The sequence below is a fragment of the Sebastes umbrosus genome, chromosome 21, assembly GCF_015220745.1.
Source record: "Sebastes umbrosus isolate fSebUmb1 chromosome 21, fSebUmb1.pri, whole genome shotgun sequence".
Lineage (NCBI taxonomy): Eukaryota > Metazoa > Chordata > Actinopteri > Perciformes > Sebastidae > Sebastes > Sebastes umbrosus.
The window spans coordinates 17,799,333-17,819,127 of record NC_051289.1 but is presented as its reverse complement, the minus strand read 5'-3'; the positions used below and the strand labels follow the sequence as shown (position 1 = coordinate 17,819,127).

The 19,795-nt window shown below is 41.8% G+C and overlaps 1 protein-coding gene across 1 annotated transcript in view; it reads right to left on the bottom strand.

Annotated features, from left to right (window-relative positions):
* Nucleotides 1-1,546: 1,546 nt before the first annotated feature.
* The window catches only part of mkxa (mohawk homeobox a), a 32,903-nt gene continuing 14,654 nt past the window's right edge, over nt 1,547-19,795 (bottom strand). The window contains exons 6-7 of the mRNA XM_037757333.1: nt 4,353-4,386; nt 1,547-4,222 (exon numbers count right to left, since the gene is read on the bottom strand). Coding sequence (XP_037613261.1) covers nt 4,015-4,222; nt 4,353-4,386 — 242 coding nt within the window. The 3' untranslated portion in view covers nt 1,547-4,014. The remainder of the gene's footprint in view (nt 4,223-4,352; nt 4,387-19,795) is intronic.

Below are 19,795 nucleotides of genomic sequence, written 5' to 3'. Positions count from 1 at the left end.
CTCTTCCAATGGTTTGTCATGATTAGTTTGTTTAGCTCTTAAAAACCACCCCGCCTTGTGTGTCATAAACAAACATCTCCTATATTGCGATCAGTGTCGAGCGGTGGCCCATGGTTAGAATTAAGACTTTAGCCTGTTGACATCAACAAAGGAAAACTAAAATTGTCTCAACAGGCCACAATATTTATTTGTCTTTGCAATTTGTTCCTTCTCTCTCTTTTCAAATGCTAAACACATTGACACCCCTACATTCAATCTGAGGCCATTTAGAAAAGATGAAATGTGTAATATTTGCCTTTAAAGTTGCACTAATTGATATTTTTTACATTACAAATAAATCACATAAATAAATGTAATGTGAAAGGGGTCACTCGTAATGATGAACCTACAGAGAATTATCTACCAACGCTGCAGTTCCTCTCTGCTCTACGTGTTTGAGCATCTTGTGCTAATTGTTTTGATGAACAGCGCAAATTTGCTGCTTTGGGTCGAGTCTCACAGCGCTCATCAACCTCCTTTCCAGTTGGATCAGGCAGCTGTTTTCAGTGAAAAAAACTCTAAAAACCCACTGTACACTATCTGTCCAGCACCAAATGGCAGACAGCAACTTGCTAGTGAACATAATGGAGCATTTAGCAGCTAAAGAGACGGAGATATTTTTCGAAGTAGTTGATGGAGACAAAAACAGAGCGAAATGGAGAGTGAATATTGCACTTATATTTGTCAGGTGGCCACAGACATGACTCCAAATAAGAACCTTGTCTCCTACAAAATTACATTCCCATACAACTAAACTACAGCATATCTCAATTAAGCCTTCGAGGGAAATCTCCCGGATTATGGTAGCAGTTTTAACAGTTTTAAACAGTTTTGAACATGTGGTTAACGTTGTAAATTGAAACAAAACAAAAAGCGCAGCAAATCTTCTTGGTTAGATTTAGTCGCCAAAACTACTTGGTTAGGTTTAAGCAATAAAACTATTTGGTTAGGTGTAGGCAAAAATAAACATGGTTTGGCCTAAAATGACTATGTTTGTTACATTATTAAGCTATGGACATGAATTCATATAAGTGAAGGTTGACTTTTAGTTTCACACGGGACACACACAGCGACCTCCTGGGGGAAAGTCCTGTGTTTGTTTGACCTATCCACCACCCTGACCTCCTTCCTACGTGGACTTCCGCAGACTGTCATTGCACACGTATTCGTGATACGTCAAAAACAAACGTAATCCACAACAAAATATGTTTCCCTCAAAACGTAATTAACAATGCAGTTTCATTATAAGGGAACTTAATTTTTAGGCTGCAAATAAATGGTAATGTTGCTGCGTATCTAGGGGATGTGTAAAATCAAAAAAATTTTGCTAACATGTTAGGCGGCATTTATAAGGTGATTATATGTCACCATTGTGTTTACAGCTTCTATTAGCTGTAAACACAACGCTGCCTCCATGAGGCACAAAAAAAAAGCAAAAGTAAATAAATAAATAAATTGGTAAAAGCTTGTGAAAATGAACATTAACAAATGAACAAACACAAGATGCTTTTCATTTCATTCAGAGGTTTATTCATTCATTATTTGCTTTGACCAAGTAACAACTGTTTTTTATAAAAGAAATTTTACATGAGAGCAACTCGGACAATACAAGGAGATATGCATTTGGTCATTGGATTGAAAATCCAGTCTCTATCAAAACAAACAAAAAAAAAAATCTCAATTTATATAACTTAACAATAAAAAAACAAACTATGCTCACCACTTTGTTTTTTACAAAGTCCGCAATAATAATTTATAGGCTTTAATACATACCGTTGCTTTCCATTTGTCGGCGTGGTTGTGAGAGCAGGGCTTGTGCTGGAGAAAGGCATGTACAGTACCAAAGTCTGGGCCTTGAAGACTTCTTTGTTAGAACTGGTGTCGTCGTTGAGGAGTGACTGCAGGTAGGAACAACAAAGGCAGCTCTGTTGTCTCTGAAGCCTCCTTCACTCGCTCTTTCTCTTCCCAGCGAGCGGGTATCGTGTGAGGTGTGAGGATCGCGAGTGGTCCAGAGGTTCAGAGGTGCGATTAGAAACACAAGGAGCGGACCCGGCACTACCCCGCAGCTACCCAGCCTGGATCAGGTGTATAAAAAACACATGTGGGAGCCCACAACCCCCACTGCATAAGCAAATTGTGCCTGGGGATTGGCTAGTGCGATTGATTTCATTATACCTCCATAGGCACGCTAACAGGAATAATATAGGGTTGTCCTTCATTTCTTTTACTTCTTCAAACCTTTATGTAAAAAGTGTGTTTTCTGATTGAAAACCAAGAACTGTAAGTGCAGCTTCTTTTTTTTGCACATTCAAGACATAAAAAAGGTCAAAAAGTCACTTTGTGCAGCTTCACTCCCTCTCAAAGTCCTTGACCATGAGCACAATACGGGTTGTCAAAAAAAAAAAAAGCACAATTTATGACCTAGTGTACATTTTGACACACATAAACAGTACCTTAAAGATATACATAAAATTAAAAAGTCAGCCCCAGAGAGCCAACTTCAGTTTCTCCCATAAGTCCAACTCGTTTGTGAGCTTGGCATCGTTCGCCACAAACGTTCATAACATATGCACCGTACGTAAGTCCTTTTCTAGAAGAGAGATTCTTTCCACTGGATGACAAAAGAAGCTCTTAATGCGGTACGGTTAAGTGAAACCAAGTACAAAGTTCTGATCAAAAACAAAGCGACCACACATATACAGACTGACAATAACAAATACTTTGAACACTTGCTTGGCCGACAAGTAGATAATACTGAAATGTAGTTTTGAAGACAAACAAAACAAAAAAAGGGGAGAAAGGGGGGAGAAAGTCAAACTTTTAAGTCTATCCTCTGGCTTCTTGTAAACAGCAATTTGGATGTAATGCTAAACAGCTGAGAGGGCTGAGGATCAAAAGGCTGGGGGAGCCGGTGGTGGTGGCTTTTTTTTTTTTTTTGTTCACTCTGGACTATCTTGTTCTGAGCACAAACATGTGAAAAAGGCAACACTGTCCACATAAAACACTGATAATGCAAAGCAAAAACATCCCTTTTAGGTCATGGCATTCTTCTGTCTGAGCAGATACGGAACCGTAAAGCAGGCTTGTAGATCTACGTAAACGTGACTTCATTGAGGTCCAGCTGAGCGTTTGTGCACGTTTCAGCAACTCAGATAAGAGAGGAATCCTTCGCCGGGTGATGCAATCCAAGGCCGATCCAAGGTGGAGAACGTCGGCTGCTTATCGATCTGCCGCTCACGTTAGGCTCAACGCATCTACGTATCCGACAGTTACTGTTTGCCTGCCAGCAACGAGAGGCTGGCTGAGACAAAACAGCGTTCGCTTTACAGTCAAAATGAAGACTCCAGTCAAAATAAGCATGATGCCTTCAGGGAACTACTGCTGGGTATTTTCTAAGAGAAATGTGCGTGCTATTTGAGTTCATCAGCGCCTCAGATGGTGAGCTCATTCAGTCCTTAAGGCACAAGCTGTTGCGGGGAGTTTTCATTCACAAATCCTGAATCATGACACTAAACTTAGTAAAATACTATATATATAAGAGGCACCTCAGTATCTGTACTTTGCATTGACCACAGTCGGCGAGTTATTTGTCTAAAAGGCACTTTCGGCAAAATACAAATTTTGTCGCATAAAAAAAGAAGAAATAAAAAAAATCATCAAAAATAAGTTAACATTACAAAAGTGTCTGTTATTCGGAAATACTGCAGTGAAACTCAACATTTGTCTGTCAGCCCAGCAAAGGAAAAGATGGTCAAGGCCTCTTTTGCGCCTTTTTAGACACCAATAACGACCAAAAAGAATGAGTTCTCTTTTTGTTCCGCACTTTGTTCCTCGCCTCAAACACAACCCCCACCTCCCTAAACAACAGTTGTCTTTTCACTTCTTTGGGAGTTTATTTGGACTCCGGCGGCGAGTTTGCTGAAACAGGAATGTTTGCTGGTTTGCATAGAGGAGATGAGGAGGATGACGTCAGGGCTAATATTTCTGCATCAGCGGCACTTTAACAGTCTTGATCTCTGCTATATGGGAGGACTTCTGGATGATGCAGCTGGTGGTCCCGGAGACACTGTCCTTCCCTTGCGCCAAGTTGGTCAAGGCCATGGCGGCGTTGATCTCCCTCCAGTACGTCTCGTCTTTGCCCTTCACTCGCTCCTTTTGCGTAGCTCCGACGCCACTGCCGCCACTGATGATCATGAGGAACACGCAAACACACGCAGGAAAGAACAAAACAACAGAGCGGGGAGTTAGAGGTCAAGTTCGGCTTGTGATAAATGAAAATAGATTATTTGCGAGGTAAGAGAAAGTCCACTCACTTGTCACATTTACTTGATCCATGGTCTGTGGTTTCTGAAAGTACAAGAAGAAGAAAAAAAAACAGGTTAGTTTTGCAGAGTTCTCTGGGGTCAATGAGGATTTATTGACATCTAGCTGAACATGCAGGCTCGTGAGGTGTGTGTGTATGTGTGCGTGGTTCTGTGTGAGGTCTGTACTGTAAGTGTACACCGCGTCCTGTGCAAACATGTGTTGCTCTGTTTTCTCTCTTTGCTCAGATGCTGGACAAAAAGGACGTTTTGCAAGAAGCCCGTCAAGAAACAAGGTGACTAATAGGATCGGGTTGAAAGATGTTTCTTATGACTCATAAACTCCATTCGCTAATATTTTGTCCGAAAACAAATGGGCCCCGGCCAACGTAATTGAGTTGTCTGAGGAAATCAGATTGAAAATGACTGAGCGTAAAAGATTTGAGTGGGAATGAAGTGAGTCAGTGAGAGAAAGATGGATGTGTGCTCTCTTTTTTTCCCTTCAAATGGGAGCAATCTCTATCTCATATGTAAAACATTAGTGGGGAATAGCGGAGTCATTAAACAATGAAGCCAAAACTTCTCTTCAGGGTAAGCAGTGTGTTTACCTCAGCACGCCGCCGAGAGAAAGACCATGTGCACGTCAGTGCGTGGGTTAATTTGCGGGGTGTGTTTGCGTTGAACCTGTCTTCTGTCTTGGGTCCAGCGGCTCTAGGTACGTTTTGCCCAGCAGTGAATGCGATGACACGGGCTTGGCGTTTCATGAGGCATTAAAAGAGAGCAGAGCATCTGGATTTCCTAGCCGTGCAGCCTCCAGGCGCTCTCTTTAAGTAAACTAAACAAACAGCTAAAGCCCTGTGAGCTTTTAAGAAGTTCAATCGTGACCACGTATAGATGACCCGTCGACTCAAGAACGTTCAAAAGAAAGCGAATTGTCTTGGAATTTCCATTTAGTCCAAAGGTACCAAAGAGTTCGTCTTAAGTCCTTCTTCATCTGCCCAGATGTCCCAAGCAGGGACAACCAGTCTCTTAACACCATCCACGCCACATTTCCCAGTAAAGCAAATGTCTAAACCTGAGCAACCGTTTTAACGAGGCCTTCCTTGCGCCACCGTCACCGCAACACTACAGTCAACGGGGCGTTCCTGAGCGCTCCCTTCTGCTAATGAGGCCGTTTTCACTGGAATTTCATTCCCATGATTGTTAGACTGGAAAAAGGTTGCACGAGGACACTTTTTTGGGGGTTTAGCATCGTCGCAGACAGCCACACAGATTGCCAAAACTCCGGCGTCGGAGAAAGCAGTTCTGCTTTGTCACCTCTAACCTCGCTAAAGCCCTTCGTAGACTTTCCAAAGATCTGGATCCAGCGTTCAGATCCATAAGCGCCAAATTATTTCCAACGCCTTGCTCTGTTCCTCCCTTGTTTTCCAAAAAACATGCTGACAGTACCGGGTTTGCAAGGCCCCGGGCTAATATGGGCCCGATTATGAAATTTCCTGTAGTTTTCCCTTTTGCTTTGTAATAGGTGTATTCCACAGAGAGCGATAGACTTCACTCAGCAATTTTCCTTTGTTGATGATCCTTAGACAGAAGAAGAGAGGAATGTGTGTGCACGTGTGAGAGATAGATGAGGACACGATAAACCAGACGTACAAACCACAGAATGAGATTTTCGGTTTTAGTGCGTCAAAGCATTCCAACAAAATCCTCGCATTCTCGCCTGGCCGCAACTCCCTGCTGACCTATCTTTCCCTCGTTCTTTATCTTGCTTTATCAGCGCGTCCCTTTTCCTTTATTGATATTCCTCAGGTCCCTCGTCCTCTGTCCTCCATTGATTCTCCCCTCGCCGCAGCGATTTGCTGTAATACCCCCTGATCCAGGTACTCGGAGCCTGACCATTCTCATGCAGCCCAGCCAAAACAAATGCAATGTTTCCTGTCTATGTTTTAATAAGGGCTGACTCTGTGCTAAGTCAAGAATAAGCACTTCTTCCACAAAACTGTTTTTTAAAGCCCCTTGATGTTATCCACTGCTTCTTTATCTCCTATGTTTTCTTATTTGTTAGCCATTTTTCAAACAGGCAGGTGTGTTTTGGCCTAAATTGTGAACATTTGAAGACTGTGAAGGCATCCACATCTCCATCCAATTTTCTCTTATGTAAAAATGTTTTATTGGCACAAAAGATATAGTACAATACTACAACTATAAAGGCCCCCCCCACACCCCCTAAATAAATAATATTGAGAATATATATATGTATATATGTATATACATATATACATATATATATACATATATATATACATACATATATATATAAATATATATGTATGTATATATATTGGGCTGTAGTTTGCCATGTTATAATTTTAGCATATTTTTTATGCTTAATGCAGTACCTCTGAGGGTTTCTGGACAATATCTGTCATTATTTTGTGTGGTTAATTGATTTTTTAAAAATAAATATATACATACATTTGCATAAAGCAGCATATTTGCCCACTCCTATGTTGATAGAAGTATTAAATACTTGACAAATCTCCCTTCAAGGTATATTTTGAACAGAAATAAAAATAATGTGTTTGCGATTAATCGCGAGGGGGCCATGAGGCAGATAGGCAGCAAAACCCACGCTCAACGCAGGTAGGTACAAGACACATATTTACTGTGGCACCTTACTACGGGGAAGCCGATCAACATAATTGATCAATGGTCTCCAATTAGAGTAAAATCCATCGGAGGAACCTCTTTGTGTAAATTTATTTTTTTCTCCAATTTTAGGAGTGGCAGAATTTCAAGTAGTCAAGATTTAAATGAAGGTGGCAGGTTGGACTTTCATAGAAGTAAAATTTTCCTACGGGCAATCAAGGAGGTGAACGTGATAACATTAGTTTGGATAGTTGTAGTGATTTTGTCTGGAGATCTACCAAATAATGCTACATGAGGGGATGGATTTTAATCCCCTAGAATTTGAGACCGCATCAAAAAACAAATTGAGGGCGCCTCGATAGCTCAGTTGGTAGAGCGGGCACCCATATAGCAAGGCTGAGTCCTAACCATGGCGGCCCTCCCTCTCTTCCCCTTTCTAGACTGTCCACTATCCTATCAATGAAGGCTTGAAAATGCGCAAAAAACCCCCAAAAAAAACAACAACAACGAATTGAGCCAATTTGTGGAACGACCAGAACATGTGAGTCAGGTCACAGGGGGCATGTGAGCATCTATCACATCTATCATCTGTCTGGGTAAAACTTGGAAAGTTTACTATAATGGAGTCTATGAAGTACCTTAAACTGTATGAGGCTGAGCCAAGCTCCATCCATATTCTCTTGATTATTGCCAGCGCTCAGAAGCAGGTTGGTCCTGAGTAAAAATATGCACCATTCTCCATAATCACAGCTCTGTAATTGCAGGCCAATTACACTGTTTTCAAATGTTGTTTATGCTCCCCCAAAAATATATTAGCTCTGTGTTTACTGCCGCGGTGCTCGGCGTGTAGATCAGTCGGTGACAGCAGGTCTTTAGCAGCGACATCGAAGACAAACAACATGCAGAAGACGGTGTCTTTTTGTGTGTTGTGAAGTCACTGTGTGGGCTGAGAAGTACAGTGTGTGAGTCTTTCCATCCACAGCTTTAAGTGTTTCCAGTGTGTGTGAGGCAGCCACTGGTCCAGATGCTTCTTTTAGATCATACATAACAGTGTTTTCTGAGGCCACCCTGACCCCCAGAACCCCCCCTTTGGACCGGGCCTTGGGAACTCTGGACCCCAGGATCTGGAAATGCACCACTGCACACAAAAACTCTATTTCCAAAGCTCTGTGCCTAAAACATTTAAAACTCAGATTTTTTAAAACAAGAGCAGCGCCAAAGACTCAATAAATCGGCAATAAATCACAGAGGACCTTTTATTATTTTATCTTCCTTTTTTCCTGGTTTTTTTTTTTTTTTGCTTTACTACTTTGCTACCGAACACTCCGTCCACTTTGCTGTTGCCTTTGGGCTCCACTGACAGTGGGGTTTCACGGACCGCCAAAGGGGAAAGCTAAGAAGTTTGATGGTTTCTGGCGTCATGCTGGAAGTCCAAAAATACTAGCTCACTTAACATCACCGCGGGGTAATGGAGGGAGAGCAATAAGAGGGCAGAAAATAGAAGAAAAAAACGGACTAGTTTTAACAAAACTTGGTGAAAATGAGGGAAAACAAGCGGGGGCTGACAAATTAGAAAGGGAATGAGGTTACACCTGTTCTGCGGACAGCAGACTGAGAAGAGTGGTTGACTATCATCATTACCATCTGGTGCTGTTGTTAGCAACATACAACAATAAACAAGGCAGGCCCTGTTGCACAAACCAAGGGCTGGACTGAATTAGGCAGACAAATAAACACACACACACACACGTTTTATATGACATTTACGTTTCAGGCTTTTAGTTGGTGGTCTCGTCCAAAGTGACTTAGAATAAGCGTCAAGTCTTAGGTCATCAGAAATCACATGTTGCCAAAAATACGTCTTCAGTGGTTTTACAATGTCCCCATGACCATAAAACAACATAATCAAGTGTTTAAAAAACAGAGAAGATAAGACGAAGGACAGGATTTTAAAGGAATAGTTCGACATTCTTGGGAAAGGTGCTTATTTGCTTTCTTTCTCAGGGTTAAATGAGACTGGTATTGATCTTCTCAGAAAGCAAATAAGCGTATTTTCCAAAATGTGAAAGTTCTTGATAGTTTGTGCGAGTCGAGTCATGCATAATTCTTTCAATTTTTGTTGTTGTCCCACATGGTTGAATAAACTTATCCAAAGTTGCTTTGGATAAAATCGTCAGCTAAATAAATGTAATGTCTCTCAACTCAAGCTCCACTTACTAGCTTTTTTTTTTCTGGAGCTCTGCGACCTTACGAGCTACTAGCACCTATCACCACCAGATTAAAGTTCCATTTTTAGATCACATCAAGACGACTCGACTCCATCTGCTGATGAAGACCATGTCATGTGGTTGAAAGCTACAGAACAAGCTAGTCCCTGGGCCTTGAGTTAAGGTTCATTTGTCAATTTTTTTAAAGAAAAGTTTAAAAAGTAAAGAAGAAATGTTATTACCACTTTCACATATGTTGCCCTTTATAAAGGGTTTGTAACTGATTTGAAAAATCTGTTTTGCTGGTGAGTCATTAAAACTAGGGTCGGTGATTTTGAGAAACTAGCAAGTGTATGCTAGATTTTAAGAATGATCCAAACCAAAAAAAACAATGAATCCAATGAAAGTAGCTAGCAGCATTCAAGCTCCAAAAGTCCCTAAAGCTAATCAGAAAGTCGCCAAGTCGGCAACGCTGACAGCCCGTCCCTTCACGCCTCCCTCCAAAGACACTCCCCCAAAATTACCAATATGAACGTAAACAACGACTACGGTGACGCGCAATGAGCACATTGGGAGTGTGCACGCAGGTAGACAGGTAGGCAGGTAGGCAGCCCGTCCAATCATGACGTTCGGGCTGAATGACATGATGGACGGGTTTATTACAGTCCTGCAGCCTCAGATAACAGATTTCTTTCTATTTTTTTTTTGTCAGAGCATTTGATTTATTGATTACTGTCGAGATGTAAAGAGAATTACAACTAATAACAAGTGTTTTTGAAGAACACTACCAACCTTACCTTTAATTGTAAAGTTTATAGTTATAAATGCTACTATGTCATAAATAAAGGCTAAAAAAACATCAAGTCTGCAGTTACTCATGTTACTGTAATATAGTCATTCAAAAAGCATAATGAGTTCCTCACTTTCTAATGAGTCATCAGAAAAAATTGAGTAAGTCATCAACAAATGTTACAGTGTCATTGAAAAAATCCACCAAGTCTGCAGTACGTAAATTTTAAATGACTTAATAAATAGAGAGCAGCGAAAAAGACAAAGCAGATGTTCTGCTGGAGGAGTATAAAGTCTTTTTAACCATCTGGCAACTCAAAAGTTATTCTCAAAAATAGCTTCAATAACTGATCTATAAAGTATAAGTAAATGATGTATTAACAATTACTAAAGCCATTAGGTTTAACTAATAAACCCTCTATAAAGGATTAGTAAGTGGAATCAAAAAGTTGTATATCGCTGTGCAGGAGGTGCGTTTACTTTGACCGGAATGAGAAGATTATTCCACCTCTGAACAAAGACAGATAGTCGGAAACACACGCACATCCAAACTCAATTGTTGAAGTAAGGAAATGAGCTAAGCCGATTTCCTCTAAAGCACCTGATGAGAACCAGAGTGGCGTCACAGACTTGACAATCTGCTGACCTGTACTACCACAGAACAGGTCAGCATGAGAACAGACCATCGTGTCGTTACTCCGCTCCTTTGATTTCTCAGGCGGCCGGCGGGGGTCTGAGGATGAGTCAGGACTTTCTTACTGTCACCACACGTGAGTCAGAACTCTGCACCGGAGAGAAAACGTTTCATCCTGCAGCCACACTTTACCTCCAGCAACGCCTGTGTCATGAAGCTTACCGGAAATAAAGTCGAATTACTGAATGTGCAGACATGTGACTGCATGGACCGCTTACTTTTGGGCCCAATTCCAAAACGGCCCCTACACCCCTCCCACTCTGTGGCGGACTGAACTCCGTTTGTAGTCACACTCACAAGCTTCTGGGTTACATTACAGTTGCTCCCCTTCTAGAATAGAAACATATAATATAGAGAATTTATAAGAAAATTTAAATAAGAAAAATGTAAATTATAAATACTACAATTAGTGCTGTCAATTAAAATATTTAATCACAGTTAATCGCATGATTGTCCATGATTAATAGTGATTCATTGCAAATTAATCACATCATTTTTCTATGTCTGTTTGTTTTGGCAATCTGTTTGTTCAAAATGAACCTTAAAAGGAGATTTGTCAAGTAGTTAATACTCTTATCAACATAGGAGTGGGCAAATATGCTTGCTTTATGCAAATATATGTATATATTCATAATTGGAAAGCAATTAATAACACAAAACAATGACAAATATTGTCCAGAAACCCTCACAGGTACTGCATTTAGCATAAAAAACAACAGCTGTCACTGTGTCAGTGTGCTGGCTTGACTATGACTTGTCCCAAACTGCATGTGATTATCATAAAGTAAGTTTGGAGCGTTACTTAACCTCCTTCGAGGCAAGCTAGTATGACATGGTTGGTCCCAGATTCCGAGTCTGCACCATTGCGGTAATGTGTTAAAGAAATTAGTGGCATTAAAAATGAATTTGCTTTAACGCGTTATTATCGCATTGACTTTGACAGCCCTAATAAATAAGAATTAGTTTCAATGTGTAGTATAAATAAATGCAGTATTAACTTAGAACTTGAAACTTACATTTTTGTGCGGAGCGTATTTTAGGATGAACACAAAACGGCGTTGCACGTCATCAGTAAAAGGCAGCTGGTTAAGTCGGCATCGATGTAAGCTCGCTGTTGGAGGGTTATATAACTCATTTCCACTCACCGCTAATTGGTTTGGGATGGCACTTAATATGGCGGACCTCCACGCGAACGCTCAAACGGAGTGGAAGTAGGTAGGGAGAGGGTGTAGGGGCCGGATTGGAGTTGGGCCTTAGTCAATAGTTTTTGGTTTCAACCGAAAAGGAAGTGACGAACGCTTCAGGCGACGTCTATTGATGCTATCTTTGATTTGACACCAACCCAAAGCCACAGAGTCTTGACCATGAGAGGTGCGATCGCTTACAGCTTTAGGGCATCCAGATCCGTTTTTTACATATTTCTTTAACGATCTGTGCTTTTTTATAATGTCAAGAAGAGTCTGTAAATGAAGTTAGAGATGCCTTGGCACTCTGCTGCCTTGCGCTCTGCCAACCCTACTTTTATATTACCCCTCCCAGCCATTTCTCTCCCTCTCTCTTTCTGTCTCTACGGGTGGCGAAGAAGTCTGAGTCGGCGGCTCCAAAGAACCAAACTGTCAATTCCACTCAGTTAGCCAAAGACATCATACACGGCATGAATTTAATGCCTTCTCCTTTTGCCCTGACAACACTTGCATCACTTAAAAAGTATTGAATAATTAGCTCTTATACTATTAAATAGAACATACACGCCGTGACAGAGCCAGACAGATACTGAGCCGCTGCCCAAAAATGACTCTCCCATCCGCTCTCTTTCTGTGTTGCTTTTTTTCCATGTCTGCCCGGCAGATGACACACTGGTGTATGTGTGTGTGTGTGTGTGTGTGTGTGGCTGCGGTCGGGGCAGATAACCGAGATCCAGCATTGAGAATTACGCTTTGTGTCTCCTTGCTAAGATGGAGAAATAATAACAGTGTTTGAGACGTTTAAGCGCTGCCAGGATGTCATTGTGTTTACGAGTGCCAGTAAACAGAGTGTAATCAGGGCCCCCGTAAATCAGCCAAAATGAGGAGAGCGTCTCGACAGAGGAGTAAATACGTTGTCATGGCGAGTGTGTGTGTCTTCTCCTATGTCTGTGTACTGCCAGGGTGTCACGGACAAACAGAAAAAGGAACCAGCTGGCTCATCACGAGGAATCGGGAATCAGGATTTGGCGTGACAACAGATGACCGCATGAAAACGATCATCACAAAAGATTGAAAAGGAGACAGCGATAGAGGATCAGAGGGCTCCGAATAGTGACTTCATGACAACAGGGACACATATCTGGAGCGACGACACCGCTGATGATGAACAGATGAGTCTGCCATCGCATGCTTTGAGACAACAGGTACAAAAGAGACGAAAAACGTGAGCTGAGTCTTCCCCCGTTCATCACAGGTTTCCCAGTGACATCCTCTGGGAAGAGCGCTTGTTGTTTGCGGTGCACAAAACACACACATTAGGGGAAAAGAAGCAGAAACCGCGAGTAAACATTATTCAGATTTTTAAGTGTTTTCCACTCCCCAAAAATATCCTTTTTTTTGGGAGCTGGAGGCCAAATGATATGTTTGCGCTGCGCTCACTGCATCATTATGTTGCAATTCTTCTCAGCGGTGGGTTGAATTGCCCTCTCACACTAGTCTTGGGGGATTTCTGTGTGTGTGAGAGTGAGTCCCGTGTCCTCGCTATGTCACACCTCTGCTCTCTCATTAAAGCTCTCCTCTATCCCGTGGGAACACAATGGCAGCCTATTGTTCTAGACACGGCTCGGCTTTTTTAAAGTGGAAACAATTTGTGTTTTATGCAGCAGTGCGGCTCGGTTTCCCTGACTAGGCAGGCAGCTGTGTTTTCTGAATCTGATGACCTGATTGTGTGTGTGTCTAAAAGCCCTTGGCGTGCTGATGATTTAAAAACGATCAGGTTGAGAGGGCTCATTATTCCAGTTCTATGTTAGGGAGTTGCGTATAAACAGTGTCTGTCCTGATGTTTGTCTGTTAACACTTCCCCGCAGGATGACGGCTAGAATGAACACTGTCTCAGTCTGGTGCTGTCTTCTCTGTTCGCCTCGCACCCAGCCTCTGTTTAGTGGTCGGAAGCCAATATCCCATCTTCCAGTGACAGACAGAGGTTCACCATCTTCGTTTTTATCCACCTTTCCACTCCCATGAAGCTGCACCACAGCTTAATGCCAGGATTATACCTCACCTCTGCCAACTCCCGGTCGTTCCCACCGTTGGACCAGCCACACCCTGCACGACACTTCACAGCCTTTCATATACATCACTGAGGACTCACCATGTCCAGACAAAGTGCAAAATGACTCAAGAGTATGTTATGTCATATTGGGCTCTTATTTTTACTAGGGCTGTCAAAGTTAACACAATAATAATGCGTTAACGCAAATTCGTTTTAATGCCACTATTGTTTTTTAACGCATTAATGCAATCAATCTTTCGGAGGTTGTATCTGGCTCAGATTTGTAGCTAGACTGTTAATACTGGTCTCATATGAAACTAAAAAACTTAAGTAATCCATTGGTAGCAACCACGTCATACTAGCTTGTCCCAAAGGAGGCTAAATAACGCTCCGAACTTGCGTTAAATTCGGTCCCTTGACCTCTGACCTCATAATATGTGATTGAAAATGGGTTCTATGGGTACCCACAAGTCTCCCCTTTACAGACATGTCCACTTTATGATAATCACATGCAGTTTGGGGCAAGTCATAGTCAAGTCAGCACACTGACACACTGACAGCTGTTGTTGCCTGTTGGACTGCAGTTTGCCATTTTATGATTTGAGCATATTGTTTATGCTAAATGCAGTACCTGTGAGGGTTTCTGGACAATATTTGTCATTATTTTGTGTTGTTTATTGATTTCCAATAGTAAATATATACATACATTTGCATAAAGCAAGTATTTTTTCCCACTCCCATGTTGATAAGAGTATTAAATACTTGTCAAATCTCCCTTTAAGGTACATTTTGAACAGATAAACAATGTGTGATTAATCACGATTAAATATTTTAATCAATTGACAGCCCTACAAATTAGATCTGAAAGTCATGTTTGCACTCCTAGCCTAAAGTACACACACACCAACGCACGTTCATGCATACATATAGAAATATGTTTATACGCCTACACTTAAGGCGCTTTGATTTATTGCATACCAAATCCTTACCCTTTGCGTAACCCAAGATTATCTGCGACATACATTAAGTCCTCACTCTAAACTAATTTTAAAGGGTCAGTTCACCCAAATTACTCAACACATTTATTCAACATACCCCTCGTGATATGTAGCCATTCAGATAGATTAGATAGCTGACTCTCACGTTTCCTCCTCACGCATAATACAATTGAGGCAAATGGGATTTCATTTGTTGTGCTTACAGCAATGAAAACTGACTAACATCACTAAAAACCATGTCTCAAACGTCACTGAAGTTACTTCTCAACTCCCGGTTAAAAGTCCTGTGTTTGTTGGATCCATCCACCTCCCCTTCCGCCCGCTATAAGCAGTCTTTCTCACTTTTTTATTCTATGTGTTCTGAGTGTAACATATTTACCCGGGTGTATTTACAATACATTTCGAACAGACTAAAAGACGTACAAATGGCATGCCAAAAGCAAGGTTCCCTGATTCAACTAGTTTTCTACAAGAGAAAACAGTTGGCAGTGAGGTCTCTGGATGATGCAGCTTAACGGGGACACTGTTTTTGGAAAGACACCTTGCTGTTGAGTTTTTAAAATTTAAATTTAAAATTAAAATAAAAATGTTTGGAGCTCAAATAAAATGCAATCATCTCTATTGCACTGGAAGAACTTTCAGAGGTGGATATTCAAAAACAATTTACATGGCCAGACACCACTATAGGTAAATGCAAAAATGAGAACAAAATATGAAAAATATGCATAAGAGCTTTATCCTCCGCCACAGTTTAATTGCTATTCTACCCCAACCCATAAATCCAAATCCTATTGCTAAAACAGCCCTTTAATAAAGTGAGGCCTGGTCAACTGCTCTCACAGATTTCCCTCTTCTCCCTATCTTTATGAGAAGAAATACAACAACACACACGCTCACTTCTTCCAACCACGGTCTCTTAGTCACTGCCACCATGCTGTCTTTATTCTCCCAACAGGCCACTGCTGGAGAAACTCAACTTTAGATCTGGATGGAACAAGTGCCTCCCTCCTCTCATCCCTTCCACACTGATTCCTAAAGCCCAACCTGAACCCAATGAGTCTTGGCAAAAGCGGCTGTCTTGGAACAACATCCCCAACCCCCTCCTCTCTCCGTCTTCCCTTTCTCCTTTCCTATGAAACTGTGGAAAGAGCAAATCCTAGCCAGTCTATCCACATCTCTGGATTCCTAAGAACGAGGAGTCCTCATCCATCACTGTCCGGGAGTGGCTCATTGTCACCGAGCAGGCCCCGCGTCGAGCATTGTCTCCCCCGTTGCTCTGTGGCCTAAAGTAAATTACACCGCCGCTCATCAGTCAGCGAGCGTGTTGAATCAGACACAACAGCCACCATCGCTCAACAACGCTGCTGCATAAATCATCACAGTTGGGTTTCTCTTCGGAGAGGAAACAAGAGAGACATAAGCGCTAAAGGAAATCCAGTTAAGTATATCTTGTTAGTCAAAAATATGAAAACAGTCATGATAGAAATCTCTTTTTTATCATTTCTACCCCAAGGCAAGAAATCCAAACATTCTTTTTTTCCACATTAAGATGACTTTTTCTTCCATTCACCTGGACGACTCCAGAAACTCCTTAAGTGCCACTGAACTCTCCAGGATTCAATAACTGTCTGGCGCTCACTGTGACCTAATTCTGAAAAAGGCCCAGCGGCTGCCGTCAAACACTGTTGTTTTCATTGAATGTAGTTCTAAGAAAACTGTGTGTTGGATTGCATTTGACTTAGAAATATCTAATGCTGTAAAATAAAAGTGACTGCTGCATTCTATGATGTTAGATGTCGGTTGATGCGGTATAATAAACGGTAAATAATTAGCCTGTTTTGGCAGTATGAACAAATTCCATTTTTTAGCCGTTGCAGATATTCATGTTCCCTTCGGAATTATTTTAGTAACTTCAGTAATCCCTATCCAGCTATCATCTGGAAATCAATGGGGTTTTTTTTAATGGGTTTTTAGTTAGGTGCCTGAAATAAGGTCTGTGGTTAACACAAACTGAAGAGATTTTAACGTTTTGTTCTACAACATAAAATACATCAATAAATACCCCACTTGTGAATTTTAAAGCTTGTTTATGTCTTTAAAAACAAGTGGCTAAATGAGACTACAAAACGTCATCATGCCAACTCGTCCGCCTTTACAGCCTCGTTGTGTATACTCGCGTTCGTGCGACCGTGGTGCAGTTCGTTTATAGCCTAACGTTAGCTTTTTACTTCTGGCGATTGCATTCACACTTCCAAAAACCATATAAGTGGTGTTCCTTTGTGAAGATTATCTCGCTGAACAAAACGTGTAAGTATCATAAAAGTGTGTTTGCCACAGAGCTTATTTTCTGCAATAATCCAAAACCCAACGGAAAAATTGGCTTTTTGTCGAGGGAACCAGGGCGATGCTTTTTTCTTGGTTGGCCTACAAAAATACGTCATCCCTGCAGCACTCTATTGAATGGATTGCCCTGAAATTGGGTGCACAAATTCTAGTCCACCTTTGGCTTTGAAAGAACCGTAATAACTTTGGTGATCTCCTGACTTTTCATGTAGCACCATCATGGGGTCAACATGTGCCCAAAATATGACCAAACACCTGCAAAACTAATGACATTCCCATTTGCCTCATGTGTACTCGTGTGTTTAGAGCTAATTAGCAAATGTTACACAAGAAGGTGCTAAACATCAGGATGTTAGCATTTTCATTCTGAGCATTTTAGCATCCATTTATCTCACAGAGCTACTGGCATGGCTGTAGGCTCAGAAAAATGTCATCTTAATTTAGATGCACTTTTTAAAGAGGCACACTCAAATCTAATTATTGGAAACTTGCCGGTGGCCACCGACTTGTTTTCAGCTATTGATGCTTTTCCACATCAATGGAAGAATTGGCCAGCATTCTACGCTCACCACCAGGCCACTGTACTCAGCTGTAACCAGAGTCCATAAAGGAGAGAAACCTGAGAAAACGTACCGGTGTCAACCTCGTGTAAAACGTCTGACCGAGATCTCTCGGTCTCTGTCCGCAGAAACGTTGGGAGTTATTTGGCGTATAATGATCTATACGATATCGGACGGGGCGAGAGTCTGGTACGGAGCAAGAAGAAAAACATTGAGCCAGATTCCTGCCATTTAATATCCCATTAAAGGGTAATTTGGCATGAAATCCCTGGCATGTGTGATGGAATTCTACTGCTCCTTGTGTTCAATGAAATTCCCCACAGGGCTTTGGACTGTAGGTGTGTGTGCGTGTGGGTGTTTATACTGGATGTGTGTGCTTGTATGAGGCTTGTGAGTGGTACATGACTGTGTGTGTGTGTGTGTGTGTGTGTGTGTGTGTGTGTGTGTGTGTGTGTGTGAGTCCTTTCAAGCCAGCAGTTTCCACTGGGGTAAATCTACACTCTCCATCTCCTGCCACGTCTGACTGCCCTCTGTAGTCACAGATAACACTGTGGGCTCAGGCTGCGGCCACAACAGCCAACCGGCCCATTAGTGGACATTTAGCCAATGGGATGATGGTTGCCAGGCACGCCACTTTCGCTTTGACCAATCCCGACCGTTTTTTTGGGCGGGGATTCGTCGAAAGAATGTGCGAAGAGACACCGTTTGTGCTCTCTCAAATTCTTTTCCTCCCTAAATTGTCAGACATTTTGTCAAAAGTGAGGGGAACATTCACAGAGCTTAAATTGGATTTCTTTCTCTGTGTTTTACTGATTTAAGTACAGATTTATGTGAACTTTTGCTACTCAGGGAAACATTTTTCTCTTATAATAAAACACAATAAAACTATTTGTAAAAGAGGAATGCGTTCACTACAAAAATATCTGGAATGTGCAGCCACAGGAGAGAGAAAAAAAACGACAGAGGAAATGATGCAAACCCGAGCTTAAAATGATTTCTCTCTGCCTCCCTCTTTCATTTGCTCTGTCTGCGTCGGCGAGATCAGATGTGGAATTAAAATTTCATTTTCTCGACTTTCCTTTTGTTTCGTTTGTTCAACTGGGCGATCGCATCGGAGGGCCCCAGCAGCAGGTGTTCGATCCCATGAGTCAACACCGCCTCGGAGAACTTTCCATGTGCGGATTCAAAAAGCTTCTCTTGCATGTAACAGAGGAACACTTCTGTAAAAGTGCCAGAGCCCGAGAAATCCAAGAGGGAGACGTCAGCGCCAAGAAATGATATTAACCATAGAGATAAAATAGTTACTCTCTATTAAAAACAGCAGGCCGGCCAGGTGAATTAATCCTTTTTTAGGGATTTCTCTTATTAAAATGTGGTAGAGAGGGAGTTATTAGTCTCACTTGGTCTATCCATCTCTTTCTTTCTTTCTCCATCTGTGAGTCCCAGCAGGTGCCTCGATGTGAAAAAGCCTGATGTTCGTTCAGGTCACAGGGTTTCAAGTTCTTCAATCGGGAGGATTTTTAACTGTCGCAGCCGTTGATGCATTTCATACAAACCCAACACACACCCTCCTCCACGCTCAGATAATATGAACCACATTTGTCCATAAGCTTTGAATGGAACACAATAAAATCTGCTCTTCACCCGCACAAAGCCTTCGTCACTCCGTCACCTACACCTTCGAACCCACCCCCCTCCGGGTGCTGCCCATCAGAAAGTGAAAACATCACTATTGCTTGTGAAGTCCGCCTGAACAAAGAGTCAGTGTTCTCAGCTGAAGAGAAGAACTCGGACAGATCTGACCTTGATTGTTCGCAGCTTAGTTGCGAGCTGAAGCGTTGTGAAGGCTTTTGCAAGGTACATTCACAGTTTTGGAGAAGATCAATTACATCACTGTGAAATATTTTAAGCTGGTTCAACTTAAAAACACTAGTTTCCCTGCTGCCTAAGACAAATATAACATCCCGGTAACTGTGTT